Source organism: Elaeis guineensis, chromosome 4 (assembly GCF_000442705.2).
Source record: "Elaeis guineensis isolate ETL-2024a chromosome 4, EG11, whole genome shotgun sequence".
NCBI lineage: Eukaryota > Viridiplantae > Streptophyta > Magnoliopsida > Arecales > Arecaceae > Elaeis > Elaeis guineensis.
Genome location: NC_025996.2, coordinates 118,733,090 through 118,747,079, shown reverse-complemented (window position 1 = coordinate 118,747,079; position 13,990 = coordinate 118,733,090). Strand labels below are relative to the sequence as shown.

The window sequence follows — 13,990 nt, the reverse complement described above, 5'->3', positions numbered from 1 at the left end:
TGGTGTGTCATCCACATCGCAGCCGCTCCACTCGCACCCTATCCTGCTCCCGACCACAGAGACTGTCTCCCTCCAATCTCTCTTTCTAACCTCATTTACTCAAATAATTAATGAATTAATTCCTAACTTTCCTCTGCCCTTCTGGCTATCTCCACCTATTTTTAAATTTTATTCCTTCAATTAATTAATTAATTAATTAATTAATTACTATTTACATTATTATAATATTTGGTTTGGGTTCGCCTCGAACTTCCACCCCACCAAGCCCCCGCTTGTCTTTCCTCGAAAACGAGGCCCGACTCATTCGAGCGAGCCAAGAGGAGAAGCCACCCAACCCCATCTCTCGCGGAGAAAAGAGGAGGAGGAGAAGAAGAAGATGGCAATGGCGATGGCGCTCCGGCGGCTGTCTTCCTCCGCCGTAAGGAGGCAGCCTTCTCTCGCTCGGAGCTCCCTGTATTACATGGTCGGAGCTCCTTTCCGATCCCATTTCTCGATCTGTTCTTTCGTCAAACGGTTTGGGAGCTCTCTCTTTCTATCTGTGATATTGACTCGCTTCTCTTTTTGAAATCAGTCGTCGCTGCCGGACGAGGCCATCTACGACAAGGAGAAATCCCGCGTCACGGTAGGAATCTATGCATCTAGGAGTCAGATTCATTGGTGTTTGGAGAGTTTTAGGGGGAGGGATCTCGTGTTTGGTTTGGATCTTTCTTGTTAGAATTCATTCAATTCCCTTTCCGACCCGTTATTTGATTCCTACGTGTTTTTTTAATGTTTTTTTTGGGATCTGCAGTGGCCAAAGCAGCTGAATGCTCCGCTGGAGTCTGTCGATCCGGAGATTTTCAATATCATCGAGCTCGAGAAAGCCAGGCAGTGGAAGGTATTCTCTCTCTCTCTATCGCGCGCGCGCGCTGCTTGCTTTCGTCCTTCCCCTTTTCTTGGTGTCATTTTCTTGTGCAATTAGATGCACTTGCAGTAGAAAATTAAAGAGTTATGTTTATGCTTTGATTAAAGAGTTATTTTTGTGCTTTTCTGTTCTTCAAAATTGAAAGAAAGAAAAAAGAAAAGCAAATTATAGCAGTTGTAGTTTGTGTTTTTTGCGAGAACTTGATTTGCGCATTATTAGTCTGGACTTGTAGCCATTTACTGGTGATTTTAAAATTTTAATGTTGTCAAAAGGGGCTTGAGCTCATCCCTTCAGAGAATTTTACATCGATATCGGTGATGCAAGCAGTAGGATCTGTCATGACTAACAAATACAGTGAGGGGTATCCTGGAGCAAGATACTATGGTGGAAACGAGTAAGATTTGGTTCTGTTTTCCTTTCAGCACTCTGTATTAAAATGCTCTCTCATCTTTCTATCATTTCATAAGAATATGTATCAAAAAAACAAAAAAAAAGAAAGAGGAAAAGCAATAAATAAAAGCCTGGTCTGCTTTTTGATTATTTTTAACACTCTCTGATACAAATTACTTTGATCGCATCATTCCAGATACATCGACATGGCAGAATCACTGTGTCAGAAACGTGCCCTGGAAGTTTTCCGTTTGGACCCAGCAAAATGGGGAGGTAACATTCATGTTAATCTATTCCTAATTTTGCTCAACAAATTTAATATTTCATACCTTGCACTATTGCTACTTGCAACTATCCATATTTTCAAACGGCAGTCACTTTTATGGCCATTGCCAAAGATTGAGGCTGGATTCCAGACTGCTGCATGCAATGACCACTGATTAGTTCCAGCTCCTAACTTTAATTTTTCTATGTACTTTTGGAATCTTGATACCTACTGTACTATATGAAGTTGCAATTTCATGCATACGTGTAATCTGCCCCTCTCTCATGTATGATTGCGTCTTGTCCATAAGCTGAAGGTCTCTTAGCTTGCAGTTATGTGCTGTTATTTTATCTCTTGGATGAAAACCAGAGTAAGTTAGAAACAGTATATCTCTTCTAAGCTTCATCCTCTTTGCCTAATGAAAATCTATCCAACGGTTAAAAACTGATGAGAATATCATGATACAGAATTTATTCTTATTTTAGATTTTGTCATAGTTTTATTGTTTAGCAATGTAGAAATTAAGTCAATTGCTTGTATATCAGGAACCATACAATACAAAGACATATCCAATTATTGTTTTGCCACTGAACTATGGATGTGAAACAACTTTGCTTTTACAACAAATTTTGTAATATGTTCCTTTTTTCCTTTTTCTTCATTTTCCTTTTTTTGAGAGAAAGAGTGAAGGGGAGGGAAGACCATTTAAAGTGATTAATTTGGTCAAGATGTTTGGTGATGCACATTCAAGGCTCAAAAACTCCCCAAGGAAGAATTGGTGTGACCACTAGAGCACTGCCCAGTTCATATTACTTCTGTAATCTGTCCTTGTATCCTTTTGCTACCCTGCTTCCAATGGAGAGATGTTAGGTTACCTTCTAATATTGTCTTTTTGAAAGCTTTTTGTAAGGAACAAGAAGAAAGAAAAATCTTGATTCTGCTATTGGCTTTTATTCAGTCTGCACATCATGTTGTTCCCTTGCTTGTTGCAGTAAATGTGCAGTCCCTCTCTGGGTCTCCTGCTAACTTTCAAGTATATACTGCACTTTTGAAGCCACATGAGAGAATAATGGCACTGGATCTTCCTCATGGTGGACATCTTTCACATGGCTACCAGGTTAATAGAATTCTCTTGCAAAATCTTCTTTCAGCTACTATTATTGGTACCACTTCCCCTTGCTTGGTCATTACTGAACAGTATATTCATTCTAATTTCTCACATCATATTGCATGTGTTCACAGTCTGGTGGATGTTCTGGTAGTTGATAAAAAATTTTGTTTTATAGCATGATGTTTGTGACATGTTTATTGGGTCATGTCGATTAGCAAAAAGAGGATAAGATATAAAATGTCCTAGCATGATTACCCTTCGATCAATCTATTTGTGATGATCATGTTGCAGGAGAAAGAATGCCACATCATCAATCCTTGTATGGGCATGAGTTCTTGTTATAATAAGAGTATCTAAACCAGAAGTAATGCATCATTGTTTGAGTGTGATTATGGGCATTTATGCAGAAATGTATTTTCTTGGCAAGAATGTGTTTGTTGAACCTGCATGTACATATGAATGCGGAAAATATCATCACTGAAATCCTGTTATAAAGAGTGTGTGGCATAACCCAAGGAAATTATACAGGTATTCCTGAATAACACAAAAACTGGGAAGAATGTGTTGAGGATCTAGATAGCTTTTCCCTGACATGTCAACTACAGTTTGAATGAAATGTATGATGTACACTTGAGTGTTTGGATGCTTTTGAAAAGTGAACCTATTATGCAAACTATCACCAATCTCTAGGTTAATGACATGGAGCTATAATAATTACCCCTGGATTAAGTATTCCAACAAGTTGCAATGCTTTGGTATGCCAAACAACACCTAATTATGCCTTGCTTTTCATGAACATCTGAATGAATGTTGTAAGGTTTGCTTGCTATATATGATTCATAGGTGCAATTATATCTGCAAGCTTCTGTTTTTGCAAAGTTTTAGTTATGTGGTGTGTTAGCACCAGAAATTCTATTTAAACAGCTGGATATTTTTCTTCTTATTGTGTATTAAAGACCTAAGCCAGTCTGAGTTCTATTTTAAAATATTTTAGAACCTACTATTCACTCTATTTGTTAAATTTCTGCAGACTGATACCAAGAAGATATCTGCTGTATCAATTTTCTTTGAGACAATGCCATATAGGTTGAATGAGAGCACCGGATACATTGACTATGATCAGGTGACTGCTTTAGGTCTCTTCTTCTAACTCATTTTCCTATTTCCTTACCCAACTCTTTATTTTGAATTGAATTTTGGCTGTATCAATTGCATGGACTTGTCCTAGTGCAGAAATAAATTTCTTCTGAATGAAGTTATCTTAGTTAACAGCTTGAAATTATAACCATTTTGCATATTACTACTTGTAGACAACTTTCAAAATGCTTCTATCCATGGTTACTCTGTTTGGTTACATCTGATATTCACTCACTTGGACTGAAGTTTGATTTTGTAAAGCCTCTTAGAATGCGGATTTCTTTTAAAAATTGCATTTGATGCAATAGTTATCTGCTCATATATATATATATATATATATATATATATATATATATATATATATATATTATTATATATATGTTATTATTATTATTTTTTTTCCTGCAGTTGGAGAAAAGTGCTGCACTCTTTAGGCCAAAACTAATTGTTGCTGGAGCTAGTGCATATGCACGCCTCTATGATTACGAACGCATCCGAAAGGCAAGTTCTTTTCCTCTCTCTCTCCCTCTCTCACCAGTCAATAAGACTTGAGTATATGTAGTCTTTTTCCTGATGTGGGTCGCTGTAATTTCATGGTTTTAATTGGTGGAATTAACAGGTATGTGATAAGCAGAAAGCTATCCTGTTGGCTGATATGGCCCATATCAGTGGGCTTGTTGCAGCTGATGTTATTCCATCTCCTTTTGAGTATGCGGATGTGGTGACAACTACTACTCACAAGTCACTCCGTGGACCACGTGGAGCCATGATCTTTTTCAGGAAGGGGTTAAAAGAGATAAACAAAAAAGGGCAAGAGGTAGGTAAATTTAAATAACGCACACTTTTTAGAAGCTTTTCTTCTTCACTATAGCTATTATGGATGCTCCTCAAGTAAGAGGTGGAATAACCATGATAATTTTTATGACTGTATTTTCTAGGTTTTGTATGATTTCGAGGATAAAATCAATGCAGCTGTCTTCCCTGGACTTCAGGGTGGCCCGCACAATCATACAATTACTGGCTTAGCTGTTGCACTCAAACAGGTTAGCATACTTCAAGAAGACTTTTCTTTCATTTAGTTTAATTTAACGTTCTGCAGTACAAGGATAAGATAAGCCATAATAGAGCAAGAAGAATCAGTAATATTATATTTTAGTTGGTTAGCTCATCGTGAAAGTTTCCTTATTGTCTTACCATTTGTTGGCAATCAACCAGCATGTTGATGTCAAAATTGATGTCTTTTTTTGTCACACTATATTTTATGATATGGTTCCAGAAATAATTGGCATTTGCTGAAAGCTGTCCAATTGTATTTGCTTTAAAACATTGTCATGACGAGCAAGTCATCAAAACACAAGATTAGCATTAAAACTTGTCCTCAAGTCTCTAAATGAGCCATTTTAGCATTTCCCTCATTGTGATCACTCTTACAAACAAAGATGTACGACTTGGATTAATTAGGTTAACTCTTGACCTAGGTCGACCATTATGCTTCACATCAAATACTTTTTTTTAAAAAAAAACTTGTCGAGTGATATCATTTCGTCAGACATCCAGTGAGAACCATACGTCATTTAACGTCCATCAAACTTGTGGGCCTGAATTACAATCTTCTGATAGTTACCTGCTGTTGCCAGTTGTAATTTACTGGAGCATGATCTGACCAGATTTCTTTAGATAACCGTCTTCAGTCAAATATTTTTGCACCTCATTTTTCTGATATCTCTCACTTGAAAGGTATGTAAACTCATGCATGTACGTCAAGAAAATGATTCAGAAATCTGGCATGCACTGATGTTACAATAAGACTTGCTCAAAAATCCTAGGTTCACTGAAGAATTGTTTTAAGAAGTGGCTGGTGTATGCGGGCAGTCAAGGGACCGCATAGTGCATATGTAGTTACTGTTTTTTAAAATATGTAAAAATATAAAATATATTATATATAATAAAACAATAATATTGACAGTAATTTTTGCAGATGGATAATATTAATACTTGTATCAGGCCCATCTAAGACCATGTCAAACCCAATCATCAACCTAAATCTGCTTCACCTACATAGGCCCACTGCCCACGTAAGAGTGGGCTGTGTTTGTAGCTCTAGAATGTTAAGTGGGCTCCAATATGTAGCTGCATGATATTAATCAGGCCACATAAGTGACTGTGCAATGCTAGGTCCACTGCTGGTTTAGTCCATATAGAGTATGATTGTGTATTGTACCTTATATGGGCAATACAGTGTGGTCAGACTACTGCATATGCATATGTGGGTGCATATGCAACAATATGCACCACATTTTAAGACACTGCTAAACAGAGCTATGAGGGGAGCAAACCTTTACGGCTTTATTTATGAAAGTCTATTTATGTCTGCAAAGGCAAGAAGCTTATTATTACCTGCAAGGAACCAAAAACTGGTGCTTGCATGAATGCTGAAAAAAAGTTAGACCTTCCTGGAGAGTTTGAGTCATCAGATCTGAGAAGAAAAGAAAAATCAAGAAAAAAGTAGAATATAGTATATATTTTTCATGAAATCAGACTCAACTTGTTTTAGGTGGCTCTTATGTCTGAGAGTCTTTATAGTTAACCCTAAACAAGAAGCATTAACCTAAAGAATCATCCTCATCCCATCATTATGGGATCATCAAAGTGTCATCCTAAAGTTTCGGAACATTTTACTATCTCAACTCGATTTCACCCTCTGTGAATGTGTGTCAAATACTTGGTCAAGATAACTTCTAGAAAGAGAGGGACTCTGCATGAAACTTGAGGGCCAGTTTGCAGTTTCCGGTTACACAGTTTAAGTCTCATGCAAAAGAGCAAGCACTGGTTGTTGCCTTAGACTTTGAATGGACTGGAAGATGTCAAGAAAGTGTAAATTACAACATGTTATGGTGTTATATTGAGTTCATTGTTAGTTATTTAATGAGCAGAGTACATCTTCTCAGTATGTGTTGCTAGTTTCTTATTGGTGACATGACAGATAATAAACAAGTTATGTATCCACTTCTACATTTCTTGAACTTTATGTCTGATCCTTTTTTTTTTTTTGGGCTTAAACAACTGCAGGCAATGACTCCAGAGTACAAAGCCTATCAAGAGCAAGTCCTCAGTAACTGTTCAAAATTTGCTCAGGTATAGCTGCCATTTTATTATTATTAGCCTATCAAGAGCAAGTCCTCAGTAACTGTTCAAAATTTGCTCAGGTATAGCTGCCATTTTATTATTATTTTCTAACCTTGGTTTCAAGCTGTTTCCTACATGTGACTCATCATAGCTTGTTTGTCATTCATTCTAGAATGTTTAACTCATAAATTTAAGTTCAGAACTAAGGTTTACATGAACCTTGATTTATATTCAGAAAGCACTGTTTCATGTTCATGACATTTTCTTAACTATCAGACTTCATATCAAGACTCCAACTTTGCTATCCTTTTAGGCTATATCTAACTAGGGAAGTAACATGATCTTGCAGTGCTTGGTTGAGAAAGGATATGACCTGGTCTCTGGTGGAACAGAAAACCATTTAGTGTTGGTAAATCTGAAGAACAAGGTAACAAGGAAATATATTTGTTTCTTCCACTGCATATTTTATCAGCATTCAAACACATTCTGTATTTAGAATTTTGGACTTCTTCTGATATGTCTGATTATACATCGTGTTGTTTGTATTTGTAAGGGCCATTTTACTGTGATTCACTAGTGGTGAATATACTACTTTCTCACACTATTTGATGCTTAACTGTGGACCAGCCATAACTATTAATTGTGAACAAATAATCATTTTAATTTCTTAAGTATTTCTACAGGGAATTGATGGGTCTAGAGTTGAAAAGGTGATGGAATTGGTTCATATTGCAGCCAATAAAAACACAGTTCCTGGTGATGTGTCTGCCATGGTTCCTGGAGGCATCAGGATGGGTACAGGCTTTATCACTATGTATATTCTTGTGATGCTAGGTAGGTCGATATTTTCTGATGAACTCCTTTTTTCTGGTTCAGGAACACCAGCCCTTACATCAAGAGGATTTGTTGAAGAGGACTTTGCGAAAGTCGCTGACTTTTTTGATACTGCTGTTCAATTAGCACTAAAGATTAAGGCCGAAACCAAAGGTTCATCAATCTTTTCTCTCTCTCTTGCTGTATGTTTTTGATAATTCTCCTAGTTTCTTGAGAATTTACTGATGTCTGGGGCATATCTCATGGTTTTTGGCAAATTAGGTGGGTCAAAGCTGAAGGACTTCCTAGCCACCATTCAGACAGATGGTAATAATATCCAGTCTGAGATTGCAAAGCTGCGCCATGAGGTGGAGGATTATGCAAAGCAGTTCCCAACAATTGGATTTGAGAAAGAGACAATGAAGTATAAGGATTAGGGAAAACCGTTTGTAGTGACATGGTATAATCACTGGGATCATAGTTTAACTGTCAAACTGCAACACCATTTCTTTTCCCCTCTCATCTGTTATTTCTGCTTGTCAGTATTAGTTTTTGTGGAACTTTGCTAAACATTTGTGGTCCCTGGTCTTTGCCTCCTTCACGATTATGTTTCTCATCCTTGAATATATAATATGCTTCAATTATTTCCTCAAAAGAAATATGCTTCAAATGTTGAAACCATCGTATTGTGAACCATAAAGCCTTTTGTTTCATTTACCTGCTTGTTAGACAAGAAAACTTGTCAGGCATCTAAAGGTCAAAGTATGTAGTTCGTTATGTATCAGGAGTTCAATTTCTTCTACTTTGTTCTGTTCTCTCTCATCAGAACTCCTGCCTTATTTTATGGACATTTAAGTTTTGATCTAAAAAATAATCCAGTATATGTATAGGACTTACATGAGATGTAATTGTACTCTTTGTGCAGGAAACAGCAGCTGCTGAGGCTTGGAGTTACAAGTGTGGAGGTCAATGAGATGGTAGTTATAAAGAAATATCAGATGTATGAAAACTGCAGCTTCCATTTTATAAGATTGTTAGACCTTGGCATTGACTCTTGTTTAAGTGTATATTATATATTACCTGATGCCCTGATCTGGAAGAATTGCCATGCAATCTTGCTCAAATAGGCATGTGGTTCCCGTGCTGGTTTTCTTTTTATTAGTCTACACTTGTGATTCTATTGAATATTCAATAGTATCCGAGTCTGGTCTGATAAGTTATCATGAGAAAGCCAAGGGCACTGTCTCAATCTAGGTTTTTCTCTTTTATTTTTGGTTGTGAAGTTCTCGCTAGATGTGTAAATATTATGGAGTGTGGTGCTAAAGTAATCTTGCCATTAATTATATCATTGTAAAGAGGATTGATTTATTAATTCAAGTGTCAACTGTAAAACGTTCTCTGCACGAGGAAAAAAAAAGCTGTATAAGTTCTCATTGTGGTGTCGGATAGGCTTGTGATCTTCTTTGTCTTGTTTCTAAAGCTGGGATACATCATAAAATTACGAACATAGAAAGTGGGGAGACTTGTGTGGTCGTGTTTTCAATTGCTACCACCACTTTTGCAAGTTGTAACCAAGCTTATAGGACGTAGGCGTACAATTATTCTGCATTTTGAGTCTGAACACCATCAAGTCGCCTCCGTATTGCATGCACTGGGTACAATTGGACCGCGTCAAATCCCACGGTGGATGGCATGCCACGCTACCCCTTGTATTTCACCAATATCTGATTGCGTGCTATCCACCATCCATATGCTCCGGGATTTGTCCTGGTTCACTTGCACCTGGTCCATGAAATGATGCCTCCATCAGGACCCTGGAAAAGGGGACCTGTTCATTCGTCATCTAGACGTTGTGACGGTGGACGAACAATGTTTACATGCTAGGTGATTGAAGGGGTAGGAAAGAAGTAATTGGTGCATATGTTATTGTTGCAGTATTTTGATGAAATGATGGGAGCACCCATAAACATTTACATCCATTGAGATGTTGTCAGTGCACTGTGAGAAAACAAGGCTTGTGTCTGGAACTTGCTAGCTAACCAGCTACGTCCTCATTTTACTGCTCCAGTGATATATCTGACCCGTTTCCAAGGTCCAAGTCAATGAAACATAGGTCTTGGATCCAAATAAAAAAAGAAAAGAAAAGAAGAAGAAGAAGAAGAAGAAGAAATATAGATCTGCTCTACTTGTCCTAGGTCAGGTCTTCGCAACCCGCATGGAAGTATAAAGATACATAGCGACTGCACTCAGGCGGGCACCGGGGAGGAAGCCGTGGATGTTGGGGAGAGAGAGGGAGGGAGGGAAGGGCTATGCAGGGATTAGAGCTATCGAGATTTCTATTTGGAAGCTAAATTTCCTTATGTATCCACCCCTTACTTCAGGACATTCAGCAGTTTGTAAGAGATTGTACAATATTCTAGGCCCCCAGAAGAGTTCTCTTTTATTGATAAGCATTCTGGAGATATACTAGAATAGTATGATTCCTCCAGCTTTTTTTTTTTTTTTTTTTTTTTTTTTTTTTAAGAAATGGTTAGGATGGTATGTCACTTTTTTGACAAAACAAAAATAATATAAAAAGTGTTGTATAAATCACTATCTTAACTATGTCATAAACTATCTTTCTTCTTTGCAACACAATGACTCATTTATATGTTAGATTGGTTCTTTGCTCTATACCTCTAAAAATACATCTCCTCCAACTAGTGATCTGCCCTTGCCATTTCATCAACAAAGTCAAACAAAATATTCTATGTCCACGGTGATAGGCAAAAATGCCTATAGTAGTACGTAACTAGCTGAAACATCGAAGGTGGTAGTAGATGCTATGCACATTGAGTTAGACGGTGAAATGGTGAAAAGCTTGAGAACAATACAAGGGCGAATAAGAGATGGTGAATAGAGATGTCAACGGATCGGATACAGGTTGGATTGGCCAATATCCATACCGAACCCTAATTAAAATTTCATATCTATATCCGTCTCATACTTACCGTGGACCAAATGGGTATATGCAAACATTGTAAAATAATTATAATCTTAAAAGGGAAATATAGATCAAACTTATATCGGATAGGCTTTAGGGGCGGGTATGCCATTATCCATATTTGATCTAAATCCATGTTGGGTATTTTTTATAGAATCCATACCTACCTTGGATTCTATTGGGATCGGGTGTCTGATGGGCCGGCTAAAATTATTATTTCTAATAATGAATAACCTGTGAGTGAGGGGTACCTTAAGTTTGTCTCGGAAGAACCACTCCCATGAGGGAATGGGTACTCTGTTCTTTCATTAATCATGTTTATTCCAAACTGTCCCCAGGTCTTAGAGTAGTGTTGGTATGGTTCATCTAATGCCCAACTTGGAAATGATTAGAATCTATATTCTTTAGAAGGGAGCAGGAAAGCAATAGATTTTTATAGTCTCTTCTTCTCAAGCACATGCTCAGAAAAGTTGGAGTCCATGGCTAGCCTTGCTTTACTAAATATTGAGCTTCTATTTTGGATAGCCAACTAACTAAAGATGTCTTCTTGGCATTTTAGAGTGATGCCCAGCAATATCGTTGCCTTACCATGTTCAAGAATTATAGTATTACTAGCAAGTAACCTATGCCGTGCAATGGGATTTGGCAGAAACCAAAACAAAGTATAAAAAATACAATGAGCCTACAATATTTTTATTCTTCATCGGTTGCATGTCATTTGCTTGAACTGAAAAAAATAACAATAAAAACTTGTATCAAAGAATTATATGGTTGCTAGGATTTGTTAAAAAAGGAACCAATAAGGTAACAATCAAAGTCATGATGTCTCTTTGCAGCTAGCATTGAGGATAGATCTCTGTCCACATCATATAAAGCTATGTTTATTTTATTATCAAAGGAATAATAAGCTAAAAAGAAGAAGCAAATCGAGATATATTACCGAGTTACTTGTGATGATGTTTTTATGGGAGTACTTGTCCAAAAAAGCTTGATTGAATTTCTTTTTAGTAGCTGAAACAACAACTTCTCGTAGAGTTTGAATTGAAGAAGATCTGGCATCAGTACTTTGATGAAAATTGACTAATTAAAATTCGTCCTCATGAAAAATTCTGGTCACCTTGAGATTAAAGAAATTATATATTAAAATTTTTTGAACCAAACCTAATCTAGAAGACACAGGTGTAGTTCAAAATCTTTTTGATAATGAATGGAAGGGTGAATCTATTGGATCTTGCATCTTTTGTAAGATTAATGGATGGAATACCAATTAATTACTAAGCTAAATTTTCAAATTATAATGAAGATTGCAGCACCAGTATCATCCTCAGAGACAATATTTAATTTAACCTTATAAAGCCAAATAAATCTTTATGAGCTTTGTTTGATACAAATAATCTTTATTTTTTTAAATTAAATAAGCACTAGAAAAAAGTTTGCTAAAATTTTATCATAGTATTGGAGGTTGGTCGCTTTTACTACACTGATTGCACTAGAAAGTGTTGTCTAAGTTTTTGCTGCAGCCCTATGATTATAATAGACTTTGTATCACCAACCATAGGATGTTGACCTATTTTAAATTTACCTTGCATGTGAATTTTACCTCCTTGACAAAATACTAAAACAATTTAAGATTCTTACTCAAGAACATGATTGAGCATCAACAATTTTTGAATTGTACTCAAAAGTGATCCAGTTCTAATTTAAGTAATTCATCAATCATTTTTTTGTTGGTGGCAATTTCTTATTGAGGACTAATAATAGTCTATTGCTCCTGTTCCATAAATATAATTGGAGGAACCGGTGCTTTTAGCCTATGCATAAATTTTTAGGCATATTTAGATCATGATACATAAATATGATATTTATCAAATACATCATTATTAAGCTTTATTCCATAACCTGTTTTGATGTGCTGCAATTTTGATTATTTGCATATCAATATAATATCTCAATGCAGAAGACATTGATAAACATAGTTGTTTATAATTAAAAAAAAGTTTACCTATTGGATTGTTAATCTTAATAATAAACATATTAAGGGGGAAAAAACCTTTATGTGTCTGGACCATCATGCCCACCAAAATGATAATAACTATGCCTTCTTTCACATTCTATCGAATAGCATTTTCATCAAATTTTTCAAAAATTTTGTCCCAAAAAATAATAAAAATTTTTCCTTACTATGAAACAAATAAAATAATCATGTATATTTGTTATAGGGTTTTTGACATACATACCCTCCCAAATATTAGAATTTACGTAAATATCCTCCTAAAATTGATATTTATATGTATCATAAAATACTTAATTTGCATATATGTCCTTATTTTTTTTCTCTTTTTTACATATATACCCCTACCATCTAATGCTGCTAAGTAATTAGTGATTGAAGCATCCTTAATAGGTAGGCATGTAAAAAGAAATATTTATAAAGGTATACATATAAATATTAATTTTATGTGAATATTCATGCAATTTAACATATTTAGAAGGGTATATACATAAAAAAAATTAATTCTATTTTTTTTATCTATTTCAACTTATTTTAATATTTAAACTTGTTTAGTACTTCCTCATCAATATTTTCTAAGACAATATTGCTCAGGAAAAAAAGATTGATTTGACGTTTAAAACAAAAAAAAAGTTTTATTATTGGGAAGATGGAAAGTTCAATTGATTGGATGAGTTTTCAGTGAGATCATTAACCTATTACCCCCTGTTGGGTATAAAATACCCCCAGCCAAAGTTCGTGACGAGAATGACCCTCTGGGGATTCTACCGACTTCCGACCTTCGGCGGCATCTCTCCGAACCTCTCTGACGGCCGAACCTCCGCAACACTCCCAAGTTTTGCCGACGGATAAATCTCCACCAGTGTCGACCAGATTCTTCACGACAGACGGGCTCCTACGGGAGCCGGACTTCGCCGACTTCGACTGCGTGAGGACTTCGTCCGGACTCCCACGAGAGCCGGACCTCGCCTCCGACTTCGACTGCAAGTGAACTTCGTCCGGACTCCTACGGGAGCCGGACTTCATCCTGACTTCTACTGCAGGCAGACTTCGTCCGGACTCCTACGGGAGCCGGACTTCGCCCCCGACGTTAATTGCAAGTGAACTTCGTCCGGACTCCTACGGGAGCCGGACTTCGCCTCCGACTTCGACTGCAGGTGAACTTCGTCCGGACTCCTACAGGAGCCGGACTTCATTCTGACTTCTACTGCAGGTGAACTTCGTCCGGACTCCTACGGGAGCCGGACTTC

At 36.8% G+C, this 13,990-nt stretch overlaps 1 protein-coding gene across 1 annotated transcript; it reads left to right on the top strand.

Annotated features, from left to right (window-relative positions):
* Positions 1–356: 356 nt before the first annotated feature.
* Positions 357–8,870, top strand: LOC105042733 (serine hydroxymethyltransferase, mitochondrial; the record flags this gene model as incomplete). Its single annotated transcript, XM_010920034.3, is given in 16 exon segments — positions 357–463; positions 572–622; positions 791–877; positions 1,177–1,298; positions 1,491–1,567; positions 2,552–2,676; positions 3,701–3,793; positions 4,216–4,308; positions 4,427–4,624; positions 4,746–4,850; positions 6,877–6,942; positions 7,283–7,360; positions 7,617–7,728; positions 7,810–7,920; positions 8,029–8,206; positions 8,672–8,870. Coding segments are annotated over 15 exon segments (1,580 nt in total), but the record flags the coding sequence as incomplete, so codon positions are not given.
* Positions 8,871–13,990: the final 5,120 nt, after the last annotated feature.